Source organism: Ambystoma mexicanum, chromosome 4q, assembly GCF_040938575.1.
Source record: "Ambystoma mexicanum isolate Mex_15411 chromosome 4q, UKY_AmexF1_1, whole genome shotgun sequence".
NCBI lineage: Eukaryota > Metazoa > Chordata > Amphibia > Caudata > Ambystomatidae > Ambystoma > Ambystoma mexicanum.
The window spans coordinates 212,484,157-212,501,454 of NC_090928.1; the positions used below are offsets into that span (position 1 = coordinate 212,484,157).

Genomic DNA, 17,298 nt, shown 5'->3' on the forward strand with positions numbered 1-17,298 from the left:
ATACCATGATCATATGACAACATATAATGAATGACCTGCCATTGTGACCTGATAGGTTGATGTGACCTTATGACGTACCAGCATGATATGACACGATATAGGACATTGTGATATCCCACACCATGACATCATGCTATGATGAGATATAATGGCATGACTAATTTTCATAAACACTGCCTTACACAATTCTAATATATCCCCAGTTTGCACAATTCCATAATGGGTCCAGTGTTCGCAGTCGGGCAAACATTCCCACTTTTAACAATTCCTGTATATTCCCATTTTGACCACCCCAGTATATTCACAATTTGACAAACCCAATATTTTCAATTTGACAACTCCAGTAAAGGGCCCATTTTAACAGTCTATTTTACAATACAACTATACACCCAGTTTGACATTCCCATAACACTCCCTGTTCTTTGAACTCAGTTCATTTTCACTTAGACAGGCCGAGTATATATATCCCAAGGTTACAGAGCAACTCTGCAGTGCATTCCTAGTTTAATTTTTAATGCGTCCAGTACATTCTGATTTTGGTTACCCCTGTACATTTCCATTTTGCATAACCGTGGCATATTTGAAGTCACATTCCTTTTTGCGGAATCCCAGAATTCAGCTTTTCTGCTGTTAGACCTTGCCAATATACTGCCAGTTTGGAAATCCTTGTATATTTCTATTCTAGACCATTTCAGTAGAAAGCCAGCTTGGGAATTCTAGCATGCACACAGATTGTACAATCCCAGTTTGGAAACCCCTATATATTCCCCATATGCACTATGGAAGCTGATTTCAAATATTGCACTCACATTATGTTCACATTTTGGCTCTGTTTCCCGGACTTTCAGTAAACTTCCACTTTACAATAGCACAATTCCATTCTACTCCGAGATTACCATCACACAATTCCAGCATGCTTTCGATGTGCAACATCTCACTGCATCCAAGATATAAAATCCCAGTATTATAGTTCCAGGTTAGCTCACCCCAGATTATTGCCACAGCCAGTCAACTCCCCATTTGCACAATTCTGCATACTTCCAGTTTAGCAACCCTGAGGAAACTCAGTGCATGGAGTGCTAACTGAAGACACAACATATGTCCTTACACTGCACAGAGCATAATGGCAAGCAGTGTAATAAGGCTTGGAATCCATTACACTGGGATTCCACCTCCCAAGGAAAAATAAGTACCAACAACCCAAAAACATGTATACTGACCATTTTTTCCATTGTGATACCGGTGCTCAGTATCATGCACATCTTCACTTTTGTGGGACACATTTTCAGTGTCTCCATCAGATGGTACAGTTTGCTCTGTGGCAGTGTTTGAGTTTCTGATGCATTTCCTCAATCCAATGGGTTTTTATGTACCTTTCTCCAAAATCTGTCCTGTGAAACGCTCAATTTTGTCCCATTATTAAAATGTGAAGGTGGTGAAGTAGGTGTGCCTCACTCACTTGTTCATTCCATGCTCCCACCTCCTGCCACTGCCTACCCCTCAAGAGGCTGATGGAAATATTATGAGTTTATCAAAAAACGGAAGAGACCCACTTTGTTCGATAACTGGTTTGTTCGACGAGCAATTTGATTTTAATAACGGTTAGATAATAACTTCCAGTGCTAAGTGTAACTTCTGATTATGCGGTTTGTGGAACAGATGAGCAACATACCAGTTATCGGTTTTGTTTGGTGGCCTCATTTGTCTTCTTTTGTAAGTGATTGTTTTATGTTAAAGATAGCTTGCAAATTTGAATGGCTTGCTTGATGAGCAAGAATGCCATTATGAACAGCTGAACTGGAGTTTAGGAAAAGGAGCTGTGTTCATTTGGGTCGGGGTTCCATTTTTATATCCACATCCCCTTGCACAGCGTTTGTGGGCTCCACTGGTTTGTGACATCCTTAGGTCGATTTTTATCGGTTACAGCATGCTGTGCCCCATGTTTTCCATACAGGAGCCCCTATGTAAATCGAGTAAAAATACCACTAGCCAGGCATTGTTCCTATAAGAAAGTATGTGGGATTCGAGTTTCCATACATGGTTATGACGACTGCTTCAAATGCCATATTTTACATGTGACTTGTATGTGAGAGGTTTCTGGATTCGTACCATAGTCCACACCTGAAAGAAGGATATGAACAAGGCCACAAAAGATTAATGTGGAAGCACCTCAGTGATTCGGAGCCCACCATCAATTTATTTGAACACATTTAACACTGTGATTGGCAGCACAGTTGGGTCTCAAATTCCTGTTTATTACATGGGCCGTTCATCCTTCCCTTGTCGAACACGGATGAGTCTCAAAACACACACAAAAACGTAACCGAATAGGAATCTTGAGGGTCTGCTTGTCCCTGCACTCTATTTCACCTATCCTTTCATTCATATTTCAATTTTATATCTTTGATCTCCCTTTTCTATGATTAGTAGTTTCCAAGTATCATACCAACCATATGCTGATGATACGTTCCTCTATATTAACATCACTGACAAAGCTCAATCAGATGATCTTGTTAATTGCCTGACCACCTCAATAATTGTATGGCAGACATCTGGTTACTGTTTAACAAAGCAGAATTCAAAATCCACTTCCTTAACCATGCCAGGTTTATTAGAAACCTTGGTCCATTTCTCTTTTTTTCAATATTTTCGCTGTAGGCACTGTGCTACTTCAACGTCAGAAATAAAGTGTAGAAAGCTGGTCTAATTCAGCTCAGAGAACTGGCATTTCAATTTCCTAAAATCGTAAGAGCTGCCTACCATTTATCTGGTCTCTGATAAACTTGCATCTGGATAATGCGAACCTTCAATTGCAGCCTTCCAGCTTTTACTATTCACAAGCTTAAACTCACCCAGAACTTGGCTGTTTGTCACTTCTTAGGATTTGCTAAACGGTTCTGTTTCTCATCTGCTCATATCACCTTCACTGGCTTCCTGTACTAGATAAGACCTTGTTCGAAGTCTACTTATTCTCACAATGCAGAACAATCGCAATTAATAATGGTCTTCCATTCCCCCTCAGAAACTATTTGGTCCTCTGGGATAGGTCTTCATGCAAACCCCCTATTTTTCTGATCTGCCCAGGAAGGCATAAGATTCAATGTTTGGAGACCCACCCCAGGCACAATCTGGCACCCCATTTAAGATTAGAGCCAAACCATATGTATTTCTAGTCTCTTTAAAACCAACTTTTCAGATGCAGCTCTGTTGTCATTATCAAGATCTTTGCACCGAAGCAGTGAGTGCTATATAACTAATCCTCCTTTTTCACTTACACTTCTGATGGCAAACCTCCACCAATTACATCCATGCACTAAACCTCTGGCCTCCTGAGGTAACAGAGAATTGGCAATCAATTCTTTTGACCTCATGAGACCAAGTAACTCCCAAGCCTCAAACTATGTGCACTCTGCAATCCTTGTTAGACCAGGTCATGCACTGAACTACACTACAAAGTGGTGAGACTGCAAACCCATCATTGAACACCCTCTTACTGAAGAGTCTGCAACTAGCAGTTACACAACTTTACCTAGGGAAGAGCTAGTGGTGACACTAGAACATGTGCCTTGTCTCCAATACAACATGAACATGCAATACATCTATCTGCTTCCTCTACTGTGGTGGATGCACTCCACGTGAGCCTCATCGTTGCTCCTCACTGCCTGCACTATATCTGTCGTCAGATACGAGTCTCTCCCGCCGTATCAGATAGGACTGCCTTGCACCAACACACTCGTTTGTGATATGAGGAACTACTGTCACTGGTGGAACTGAAGCGCATGGACACCCTACATTAGGACGCGACCTACACTCCAGTGGTGGACATAGTTGGGTCATCGTCAAGTAATCTCCGGTTACACTAACCTTGTAGATAGTGTGTCACAAACTGCTACCACCGAGCTGGCCGGGGCGTTGGGCAGTGGACCTCGAGTTGACTGGAGTGAGAGGCAAGGCAGCAAACCCTCTGGTCTCCGCTCGTAAGCTGGGGGTTCACCCAGAACCGAGGCCTCCTCAACTTGAGGGAACTCTCCTTTATGATATAACCTTCTGCTGTTTGTGTTATACAGACAGAAGGGTTGATCGAACATAAGAGCGGGGAACACGCGCACCGCTAAACCTCAGCTGTAAAAGAAACAAAACAATGGTTAACACAAGCGGAGATAGATCAATATACTGTTCCCAGTGGTTCGCAGAAATACCTTGTTCTCTGTGGCAAACTAGGGGGAATGGGGTATGACCTAGGAAAACCAGAGGTAAGGATTAATCCTCTGTGTCCCTGGAAATGGAAATAGGACAACAGATGTAGTGCAGGATAAGAACAGAAGGATTGGCTTACCAAACAAGGGGAAAATGTTCAGTTATGAGACACTGCAATGGAGTAGAAACAACGGTGAGGAGAAAACAACCAATGGGAAGATTAGTTAGGGTAATACTCCTGGGCGACACAAGGTTGCACCAGTTACGGGCTAGTGCACAAATCTGCAGAGCATTCGCGTGCACTAGTTGGTATCCGGAATATGGAAAGTCCCCTTTTGTGATCAGGAAGAGAGTATCCCAAAGGAAGTCACTGACGGGTGGACAATGGCTGGTCAGCGTGCAATAAGAGTAAACACAGGAGTGTGGGAATCCCCGTTCAGGTAAGACCAATAGCCACTGAGTAATCGGGTAATGTCTAGTAACAGGATGAAATCAACACTGAGACAGTAAGGACCCAAGGTAGGCTTACCAGGTTGATTTCGCCGGGTTTAGAGACATGAGAGTGTGGCAAAAGGAATCTAATACACAGGCTGAGTTTGGTAACTGCAGGCGGAATGAACCAAGACGAAAAACTGTAGAGATCTGTGTAACGATCCAAGTCAGCAGCAGAACGGGACAACCAAAGTCAAGGGCAAGGAAGTAGAAGTCTGTTTACACAAAGCCGAGGTCAAGGATCAGGAATCAAAAAACAGAGAAAAGGGTTTCAGAGTAACAGTACAAAAAGAAGCGGTGTGCTACACTAGAATGCAGGTTTTTAAACCTGGTGTGGGGGTTGGAGCCTGTGAGGCCGCATCGCGGACGCATGCAGCTGATGTCACATGATACTGACGAAGCCGTGCAGCGGGTGAGTGTAGATGTTTTGACACATGAGACTGCCTAAGCGCTCAATGCCATGGCAACCTCCAACGCTGCCAAACAGGAGCGGCACTGCGGCAAGCTGAAAAAAACACATGCCTACTGATACAAGGGTCCTGCTGTCCCCGTAGTGTAACACAAACCCTGCTGGAACTGTACAAAGAAAAATTGCTTACTACTGGTAAACTGCACCAAACTCTTTACTACATTTTATGAGAGATAAAGTATATTTACATTCAAAACCATTGCGTGGACATTGCTTGAAAAGTTATGTTACTCCATATTTTTGACTACTTGACTGCTCAACCGCACCTGTCACTAGATGCACCATGGAAAACCAAAGGATTGTGTTTGGAGCCTTTGGCCCATGTTCTGAACACATGGTTTAGAAAATTCCTAAACAGGGGGCACAAGTACGTTTTTTCACAAGCGATGCTTTGTCATCTTGCCTTTTTATTTTTATTTCTGTTCTTGAAACTAATATTATGTTGGTTTCTTACCATGGTGTGGGCTGCAATTAATTGAGGGTTTCAGTCACTTCTCCCCAGAGGGGGGAGCCTCCCCTTGGCAGGCTAGGTAGGTGAGCCCACTATGAAACATTCACCCTTGGGTTGGCGGTAAGTGGCACCTCATGTGAAGAGACTCCCCTGCTGCGGACAAGGCCTCCTCTCCCGAAGAGGGACTCCCTTTGTAAGATTTTCATAAACCTACTTCGTACATATCTGCGATCAGACAGCAAGACTCCTCTAATGTAGGTTATGGTAATGCAGGTTCGAAATTGAGGGGAGCTAGGAGCTATTTAGCTCCTGCTTCTAGCATACTAGAGCCTGGTTAGCTTGAAAACAACAGTTGCCAGGAGCTACGTTTGGCTCCTAGGGCCAAATCTGTGTCTTCTAAACCCAATGTGACATTAACTTGAGTATTTAAGAATGTTAATAAAGAAGAATTGGAACACATCTAATATACATTTTAAGCACAGTAGTTCATATAAAAAGGACAAGAATTAAGAGCATCTATGGTAGCTCCTGGTTCCCCTTCAGTAGCTCCTCGCTGCAGGGTGATGCCCGACACCCATGAGCTGGTTTGGCTCATCAAATCCCAACCCTCTATCCTATGAGACCCTTGGGTCATGACTACCTCAAGAACCTGAACATACCACTGTTTGTTATTGTAACACCTCTTCCCTTAATCTAATAAAACACACAACCAAGAGTGAAGGAAACATGAAGAGTGCCAACAGGTTGGAATTCCCTCATACTGGGAAGAAGAAGAATGAAGTGGTAAAAACGATCACTCCTCCATTGGAAACATACATTACTGGGATGATTTGGAATCATGCAGTAAGGAAGAATGCTTCATGGAAATGGAGGAAGGACAATGATCCTCGACTGGGGAGCACCCAGCAAGACAGGATTAAAACCGAAGCACTTGCATAGGAGGGAAGCCAACACTGAGCATGTGCAGCACGGGAAGTTCAAACCTGGGAGAAAGAAACCAGTGGAAGCAGGCTGATCCTCTGTCGAGAGGACGTGACGAAGCAGAAGCAAAAGCCCTCCAGGAGCCTACCATGAGCCGACTCCCGTGAAAGTCTGGAAGACGGAGGATGTGACGAAGCAGAAGGAAAAGCCCTCCAGGAGCCAGACACGAGCCGACTCCCGTGAAAGTCTGGAAGACACAGGTGGTGGCATGACCTCGAAGAGGTGCCTTTGCGGTCCTCAAATGAGGCTGAGACCGCTGAGCAGAAGGCTCTGTGGAGCTGCCGAGAAGCACAGAAGACAGAAAAAGTAAACACTGGCAGCGTTTACCAGCACAGAGGAAACTCGTGACCCCCAGGAAGAAACGGTGACACCAACCCATCAATGCAAAGATAATGGAGTGGCCGGAGACCCGGGGGGAGAAGGATGACTGTGGCATAAAGAACATCATGACCAAAGTCCAGAAGACTTCGGGAGTCATCTCCCTCGTCTCAGTAGCTGGAAAACCAGTAAAGCAAATCAAAGTTACTACGGGAGGCATCTCCCTGTAGTGGTGAAGCAACTAAAGTAAATCATGAAGGCTACGGGACTTGTGATACTCTTAACAGTAAAGGGACACTAACAGAAACCCAGTGGGGAAAGGAAGAAGATCCTGACATATTGAAACGGAGAACATTGAGACAGAAGAATAGATGGACATTTACGAGAGACTGAAAGAGCCCCCTTAAGGAACTACAGGTGTTAAGAATATCTCAAGGAACTGTATAAAGATTTAGGTTACTATGACTGAGTAAACCTGTCCATTCTCCTGGACCCCATTTTGTATGCTGAACCTTTTTCTTTAGTGATAAGGTCTGCATAGGTTAGTTTTTGGACAGAGGATGGACTAGTTTTTTTTTATTTTTGTATTGTAACTTTTAGTTTATACAAACTTTTATTACAAAATACACAACAAAAAACCTCCAATTGACATCTGAATTTTTTCAGTATGCTTCCAAAGTTAGCCAATTATACTCTTCATTCTATCACACGCTCTAATAGTGTGCCCTAAAACCTAAGATCAGTTATAGAATTTCACAATTCCACCGGACATAATAATATCATACATTCACTTCTATTCTCATCCAGGAATGATCTCCACCTCCGGATCCTTCACTAGAACTTTATCCAAAAAATCTATTACTGCGCATGTTTGGTGAACATTATTACTTGAAAGCATTGTAAACCACCAATCGTCAGCATTGTTATTTGACGGTGCATATTTTCCCCAAAATAGTGATCTTTAATTTGTTAAGTCAGCGCATTCAGTAATCAAATGTTTTAACGATTCTACTGCTTTTTTACAGAATCTGCAAGAATTGTCAACCGTAATGTTGTTGTGCTTAATCCACAACACATCTTTTGTGTTGTAGGCATTCAACCGAAGCCTCAAAAACTGGTTTTGATGGTATTTTGAAGGGAATTTTTTGAGGTATTTCGGGAGGAGATCCAAACAGTTTTCTGCACAACCCGTGTGCAATGATGTCTTTAGCGCACCCCGTTTATCATTGTTCTGAATCCAACTCCAGTCTGTTTTTTCTTCGCTAGTTGTGGGTGGGACATCACAGTTAGCCATTTTATTCCAGCACACTCAACAATATTAATTATCTTTTTTGCCACACTTTACAAAATACCAGAATGAGGATTTTGGGAAGTAGGAGCCAAAATACATTATGCTGGAGCTGGGTCCGGTATTTGTGTTTTTCTTAGCACTGAGATTGATCTCCATAACACTGTGCCATATATGGAATCAAGACCCAGTTCATGCCTTATTGCTGTTATTGAAATGTTCATAGGTAATCTGAGAACTCGCCTCCAAAACAACCCTTCTAGAGATGACCAAATATGATAATTCATATTCGATCCTGCCTCGGCATCAAAAGTAATCGATGGGGCCACTTTATGCTTATAAAATAACAGAACTAGATTTGCTGTAAATTAGCATATTCGGCATGTAACTTTGCTCCTTGGAGCGAAAAGGTTGTCATTCGCTGTTTCAAATCCATTATCCTGTCCCACTCTCTGATTGAATTATTGAATAATACTCCTAGATAACGGATGGATGATACTTTTTCAATCATCGCACCTGCCACTGTCCACTTGAAGTTTTTCTTTTCTTCCCAATGTTGCCAATTATCAGAATCTTTGTCTTCTTTTCGTTTATTACTAAATCATTATCTTCTGCGTATATGTTTGAAGTCGCGCTAAAAGGCTTTGGGGTCCAATTTGTGTTGAGTCAGCGTATATAACGCAATTTATAGGCTGGCCGTTTGCTTTTAGAGGAAAACAGTGAACGTCTTGAAATGCAGCCGAGATGCCAGAAATGAATAGTTTGAACAAAAGCACGGCCAAGGGGCAGCCTTGTTTAACCCCTTTTAGTTGTTACTATTTCTTCGGTCAGATCACCCCTTTCACTCGGATCTTAGTGTTAGCGTGAAGAGCGATCAACGGGTGGAGCAATGAAGGAGGACAGGACCACTTAATCAGCTTTGCCCATAATTTATTGCGATGTATTGTGTTGAATGCTTGCCGCATATCGACAAACGCGAGAAACTACTTGCTCTTCTTTTTGATGGGATCTAGTTTTACCAGCATTAGTAGTAACAGGTTTACTTTGGTTCCCACTCCTTTAGTAAAACCCTTTTGCCGACAGTCCATTAGGCCAGCCTTACTAGCACAAGATGTCAATTTTCGCTGTAAAAAAGTGGTGAAAATCTTACCAATGGTATCAAGAAGGGCAATCATCGGGTGGTAGTTTGTCGGATTATCCCGAGTACCATTATTGAACACCAGAACAATTATCCCTCATTGCCAGGAGCATGGTAGTTGTTTCAGCGACAAGATCATTTTAAACAGCTCTGCAATAAAGCTCGACCATTGCTCCTTTTTCGCTTTCAGCATAACGTTTGTTATGCCGCCTGGGCCTGCTGCACGGGAGTTTTTTAATTGTTGAATTACCATTGCAATATCTTCTGCTGATTCATGTACATTCCAATTTTCCTGACACATGGCTGTTTGTCTGATTTCCGACTTGTTAGTGACGTTGAATACCTCTCGAAAATGTTGCTCCCAATTGGTACTTGGGATGCAGTTTGAAAGCCTTTCTTCTTGGTTCAACGTTCCTTTATTTAGTATTGTCCATATTTCTCTTGTCTTGTGTATATAAATAAATTTCAAAATTTGTTCGCCTCGTTCTTGCTCTCTTATTAGAGAAAATGATTTTAACCAATTTCGATATCTAATTGTTCTCTTTTTAATCTGTTGCTCGGCTTTGAAACCCAATGTCTTTTTTAGCAACCTAATGTCACAATTCAGGTTTTTTTTTCCCGTGTTCACTGAGGCACTAAACATGTGCGTCTTTGTTTGAAAACAATTCTTTGCCTGTGGCGAAGGTAGCGGAGCATAATTTATCTTGCTTCTTGGAGACAAGTTACCATACTGTATGATTTGTTTTAGCATCATGAGTTGTGATGTATTTATTCTTAGCCTGTTTACGCAGTTGTTAACCTCCAGTGGATTTATGGATTTGTCTTGGTGACCAGCACAAGGGCAAAACCACAACATTTCCAATATGTGATGATCGCTGTTCAGCGCTTTCTGTATGTTTAGATCTTCGATTTGTGGCCACATTGAGTTAGAAATCCAAATGTAGTCTAAGGTTTTGTAGACAGAATCTCGATGCCAAGTAAAGTTCGGCAGTGTGTCACTTTTTTGTCGTGCCATTCAACATTTCTAATGCTGCTTGCCAGTGGTTTCATCTGCTGACCTTGTTATCTAGAGACTTCTTTCTGGTGGAAACGTTGTCATTCTTTTCGTCGAACCACGAACAATTTAAGTCACCACATATTATCACAGAAAGGTAAGTAAATTTAGTTAAGCAAGCATCAATCATCGTCGTTATTGAGGTTATGTAGCCGGCTGTCGAGATTGAGGGATTCCAATAAGTATTGATCAAGAGCACTTGTGTAAACTGTTTGTGGTTCGCAAGTTGCAGTTGAAGCAATGTTCCTTGGGTTTATGGTCATAATGTCGAAAAAAAAATGTCGACAAACAAAAATGTCGAAAACAATAATGTCGACATCCTATGCATATAATGGAAAAAGTCAATTTTCCGAAAAAAAATGATCGATTAACGTAACCAATAACACGAAATAAATAAACATAACAAAAATACCGTTTATTATTGGGGGGGTCCCCCCCAACCTCACCCTACATCACGAACCATCCCAACACCCCCTCCCCTCCCCCTCGCCCGTGATCACCCACTCATCTAACACACTAGAGAAAGGTAGGTTACGAAATGGTTAACACAATAGGTGACATTCCTGAGTAAAGCACCTTCTTTTGGTAGCAGGAAACCAGTAACGGCTGTGGAAAACCGTCATTACCTGACAGAACATCTCGTGAGATCGTACTTCAGGCAATAGATTACAATTCATTCATACTCAAAACAGGTAAGACACACGAACATTAAAAGAAAATAAAATGTACTATAAAACACATAGTATAAAATACCGCAAAAAAATAATTGTATGTATCGTTTCAGGTGATATAATGGAAGACAAAGTGGAATTCATAAGCAGTCAAAAAGGCAGAAAGCAGTTAATTTTAAATGGTTACGTGTTCAATAAAGAACTACAGAGAAAAGAACGGATTTACTGGCGCTGCGCGGAATATACAAAAAATAAGTGTACAGCACGCGCAATAACAGTCGGATCAGACGTACAAGGGAAACAAGAACACAATCATATGCCTGATCAGACTAATATAATCATCAGGAAAACCTTGGCGGAACTAAAAAGAAAAGCAAATGAACATCAGGGGGAAGCTAGCGGATCTGTGCTAAGAGAAGTTTGTGGCCAGTTACCGACCCATATAACAGCTCAGTTGCCGGCTGAAAAATTAATGCAGCGCACAATTAACCGAACAAAACATGCGAATGAAAACCTGCCACCACCACCAATGTCCTTTGAAAATATAACAATTCCGGATATTTTTAAGGTAACTGCAAGAGGAGAGAATTTTTACCATGGCACACTTGCAATGAACACTGACAAAATCTTGGTATTCTCTACCGCAAATAACTTTGAGCATCTGAGTCGAAGCAAACAATGGCACAGTGACGCAACATTTAAAGTATGCCCTCACCCGTTTTTTCAATTTTACACAGTACATGGGACAATAAATGACAAAATAATACCGCTAATATATTTTTTGATGCCAAAAAAAACAGAAGAAACATACAAAACCGTGTACAATAAAATTAAGGAAACAGCACCAGAATCGAAACCAGAGACAATAATCATGGATTACGAAACAGCTCAGATCAAGGGATTTTCTACCGTGTACAGAGAAACTAAAGTAAAGGGGTGTTTTTTTCATTTTACACAGAGTGTTTGGAGAAAGATACAAAAATTAGGTTTGGGATCAAAATATACAGAGGACAGTTGCTTTCAATTTAACATTAAGAAACTTTTTGCCTTAGCTTTTGTCCCAGAAAATCATGTCATTGCTTTTTACGAACATTTAATAGAAAGTCAATACTATAAAAATCATGAGGAGGAGTGTACAAATTTACTGGACTACTTTGAGAACACCTGGATAGGCCAATTAACGAGAAGTGGAAACAGACGCAGACCAAAATACCCAATAGAATTGTGGAACTGCCACCAGGCTACCATGGAAAACACACCGAGAACAAATAACGCATTAGAAGGCTGGCATAGCCGCATAAATAAAAATTTCAACACACAGCATCCTAATTTATGGCATTTTTTAAAAGATTTAAAATTAGAAGAACAGCACCAGGAATTACGTATTTCACAAACAATATCGTTGGCAAACCAGGCACCAAAACGAAAAAAATACAGAGATTATGACAGTAAATTAATGCAAATAGTACACGAATTCAACATGGAAAACAAGGAAAGTTATTTAGATTCACTGGCATTTAATTTAAAATGTTGAAAAGCACTTAGAGTTAATGGTCATCACGATTCCACGGTGAAATAGGTGAAGACTCCAAGAAAATCCCACAAATCCTGGTGTAAAGCTGCATACCATATAATTGAACCACGAAAAAGCCAACCGAAAAAAACGAAATTCCAATGAACAGAAAAAGGTGATGCCTCCAAGGGGAAAATCCAGACCAACAGGAAAAAAAAATATCCAAGCTCCAAAGAAAAAATCCGTAAATCCAAGAATCCAGGAAGCATCCAAGTAGACCCAGTCGATCCAATGAAAAATGCAAGAAAAAGTAGTGAAAACACGAAAAAAATCCATAAAAAAACGTAGACGGAACTAACGGAGACGCGACCGCGGGAGAAGCTTGTCGAGAGTGAACTTTAAAAATGGCGCTTACGCTTACGTAGCCGGACGTACCGTGCGTCAGAAACCAAAACAAACATTTGTTATTATTAGTATACATACATTTTTAGCACACTAGCACCATCAAATGGTCGTTTAATGTATTACATGTTCAAATGAAATTTCAACTTAGTATGCAGTTATTTATTTATTTAAGTAGATACATGCATCTAAAAGTTTTTATTTAAAAACAATAATTACATGTAACTAATAAGTTATAGTGATATATTTACTGTTTGAATATTATATTGTATTAATAAAAACTTACTTTACTTACCTGTGATTAATATTTTATTTAATATTGTAGTAATTGATGACTGCTTCTTATTTTACTAATTTCGAAAAATAGATGTCGAAAAAAAATGTTGACATTTTTGTTTGTCGACATTATTGTTTTCGACATTAATTTTTCGAAATTTTGACTGTCGACATTATTGGAGTCGACATTATGACTGCCCACCGTTCCTTGTACAAACAAGTTTGGATTAAATGTTTGTGTAAAGTTGTAGACTGTAGTCGGAATGCAGGGTTAACAAGTTAAGATTTATTGCTGTGTTAACCTTTCCACCAGCCCCTCAGTATAAACAACAAAAAATGCTTAAATGTGGCTCAGCAGGCTTGCGCGGAAAAGGGTGAATCAATTCAGAGTTCGTTTTAATGTCCTCTTAGCCTTCGCTCTTCTTTGAAAGAAAAATAATCCGGTCACATAAATTCCTTTTCCACGGACACTAGCTTTCCGTTCCTTCGCCAGCTGTCCAAATTGGGTTTAAAAAAAAAACAAACAGAGATGGTAAACCCACGGAAACACTGTCCTTTGAAAATGGCTTACGGCCAGGTTTTCCTTGTCAGTGAATCTGCCTTGGTTGTGTTTCCCTGCGCTGCCGCTCCTCGAGCCTTTCCTGGCAGAGAGTCTGCCTCTTGATGAGGAGCTCCACGATGCCGCTCCTTCAGCCTCCCAGTACGCCCAATGTACATCACCTGGGGATTCCTCCCACTCCTCTGTGGTCTCCGGTCAGTGCTGTTGCTGAAATGATAGACACCTGATGAGTTTCCCGGGGCTTCTTTTAACTCATGCTCTGCTCCTCCCCTCACTTCAGCTTTCACCCGCCTTTGCTGCCCACTTCCCACACATGCAGCCAATTTGCCTTCACCCCGCTCCATGCACTGTTTGTCCATCCCAACCTGTACTGCTATGGGTGTACCTGTCACTGTACCGCATGACAGGGCTGTACCTATAGCGCTTCCCTTTGTTCATTTTGTCTTTTCCCCCACCTTGTCTCCATTTCTCGTGGTGGTTTATGGGACATGTAGTTTTGTTTTGTCCTGCTGATATAACCTTTTGGGCTGGGTCTGAAAGTTAGAACAGGGTTGTCTTTTATCTCCATTGTCTCTTTGACCTCCTCACAGTTTGAATTATTGCCCAACAGTTGGCATTGTTCACCATTGTCAAGAGGCCGGTGAATGGGCGCCTAACCTATTTTTCTCTGCTGATTTTAACAGAATTGTATAGCCGTCTCTAACAAGAACCTCACGCAACCATGTTTCCTGCAGACATATGGCGAAGTTGTTGTCTAGAGAGAATGGGAATTCATGGAACACGTGATTATAGCCTCGAGCGTTCCAAGAAATCAGCATGCATAAAGTTTTGCTTCTTTTGTTTCTTTGTTAATTCTGGGATGGTGTTTGCTGCTTATTTGTGTTCAGATTTCTAGGGTCCATAGACTGATGTGATTCTTCCACACTTACTGCAGGATTCGTTCAGAACAGCTCTTTCAGAATCTCTCTTCTTTTTTCATTGGAGGATCTCTCATCTTCTTCGGCACTCACACTACCCATTCAGGAATTTTGTCAATCCTTTTACACAGAAAGGTCGAATCCATATGACAGTAACTCGTCTTTGGCAGCCAAGGGAATGTTTTCCACTGCCTGAGACTTGATGTGTAGAAACACTTGATCAGAGCACTCTTCTGCAATGTATTCCACTATTTGAATATCATCAGAAGTAATGGTTCTCAATAAGGGAATGCTATGTAAAAGACGCATCACATTTCTTCTATTAAGATTTACCTAGTTACCATCAGGAAGAATGTTTTTAATTCGAACCTTCCACATCCTTAACTGTGTGTCCTTTTTTTCTTTCAGGCTGCTCCGTTGGTTTTGTTTCTTTTTGTTTATGCCATTGAGCAGTCGTCATTTTTGGATTTAGATTTATTGATACTTTTTTATTTATTGGCTCGTTTTGGGATTCAGGTTTGCCTGCATTAAGAGTATTATTTGTTCGTACAATTTTTAGAAGTCTGGGTCTGATTTGTCTCGACTCTGCTGATACCTATCGGCATGGCCCTATGTGTTTGTTTATCTCTAGTTTTATTCATAGGTTGCAGAGGAGTTTTTACTGGATGGTTACGAGCGGCGTCCACATGACCGTCCAGTACTACTGAGTCTTTGTGTGTGTCACTTGAGTTGGTTGACCACTCGCATTGATTAACCGACCCTTCGTTTGTGTCGTTTCAGAACTTCAGAATCCAGCCGCCATCGTTTTTTCTGGTTGTTCACCTGTCCTCCTTCTTGTTGCTCTTTTATTATGAAAATAGTGTCAGATTGTTGGCCTAAACCTGTTTGTTTTTGAGACTTGGTCACAGTGCCATGCTGGAATAAACACAGCTTTTGTAGTGTTGATAGATTTCGTACAAATTGTTTTGTTTCGGGCGGACACCTGTTGTTGCTGCCTTTCCTGGTGATCTCTTTGAGCCCAGATTTTTCTTGAGGCTTAGGAAGTTTCGGTGGTTATAATTTCGGCGTCAGAGTCTTCGCGGGTCTTAAAGGAAGAAGGTAAAGCAAGAAGTGGTCTATCCACACGATTAGTAGGTTTTTGTCATTCTAATACTAATGTCCAGTCAGTAGCAATTGCATGCATTCATGTTTATCTTGTGCCAGTCATCACACTTCATAGATTTCAGTTTTAAATCCCCTCACTTATCAATAATGGTCATATCGTTTGTGTTCTTAGAAATCTTCAGCCGATGCAGGTGCTTCACATCAAGTGAAGTCTCACGGCTGTGTGCGATTAATTGTAAGCCAGCATGATAACTAAAAACAAAATGGAAAACACTATTACAATACTATTCTGATTCTTGTAACCGTTGTGCTTTAAAAAGCAAAGCTAAAACCCAAGTAGTGTCTATAAAGACATTTTAAAAAATCTAGTACCTTGGGACTCTGTTTTTTTTAATTTTTATTTGTCCTGATGATTAAAGGGGGATTGGTCCCAGGTCTCATGTCTCTCACAAGACAAGAACTTTAATTGAACATCTACTGTAATCTTAGATTCATTATTTAGTGAAAGACATTATTCATTTCCTGTGATTTTGTCATGTGATAAAGCACTGAAAACCAAAAAAAACACCAATTCCATGTCTTGTAAATGACACATAATAGGGAGCAAAGTGTATGTCATATCAGTTTGTTACTCATGTGACTTAAATATCATTAATGCACTATTATGTCCCAAAGAATCTCGAAAATGTGAAGATGTTTGTCTTTCTCATTTTTATGAGGAAAAGGTATTGTAGGAATGTTTTCATAAAGTAACTATTAATTTGCTCCTCTTGCTTGTCTTTGTAGAGGCTAACTGCCAGCACAGGCAGCCGGCAACGAAGCAGACTTTCTGTGATGTCTCAGTACCTCTGCACTGTTCACAACTGCTTCACTATACCAGGCTGTGCTTTTATACCAAAACCAAAGGTAAGTCCATGTAACCACCGAATTCATGTGTGATAAAATGTTTAGGAGCAGTCTATTGTCTCACAAGTACATTTCTTATTTGTGAAGCGCACAAACGCTACATCTACCATTCTTAATGAAGTTAGTTTCCTTGCTAGTAAATAACCTATAATTATTTATCTACTGTGAATGTATCTGTTTGTGGTATACCAAGTTTGAGTCCCCTTCTGCATATCTGGTGACTATTTCTATCCATTACAACCAAGATGGCCTTTACGTTTTGTTCTCGTAAGAAAACCCTTCTCCAACATTCTTCCCGACAGTGTTCACTACTTGGCATTCGGCATTCAATTCCCTCTGTTCCACCTCTGTTTTACCTGTGAAGGGATTTTGTTGTTCTAATTTAACTTGGAGATTATTTTCTCATGTGTAAATTGTCATTTTAAAAACGTCTGCAGCTTTCAATTATTTTTTTACAATTCTTTGATCATTAAAAGACTTTAATCTACTGTAGAGAAGTGTCATTTCCCCATCGTCCTCCCCCCAAAACACAGGTAGTGAGGAAATGAATGTATCGCATGCA

At 40.9% G+C, this 17,298-nt stretch overlaps 1 protein-coding gene across 2 annotated transcripts in view; it reads left to right on the forward strand.

The window, feature by feature from the left end:
- TFB1M (transcription factor B1, mitochondrial) overlaps window positions 1-17,298 on the forward strand; it is a 725,212-nt gene that overhangs the window by 267,002 nt on the left and 440,912 nt on the right. For both annotated transcript variants that reach the window (XM_069607739.1, XM_069607740.1), the window contains one exon: window positions 16,617-16,736. In XM_069607739.1, coding sequence (XP_069463840.1) covers window positions 16,617-16,736 — 120 coding nt within the window. The remainder of the gene's footprint in view (window positions 1-16,616; window positions 16,737-17,298) is intronic.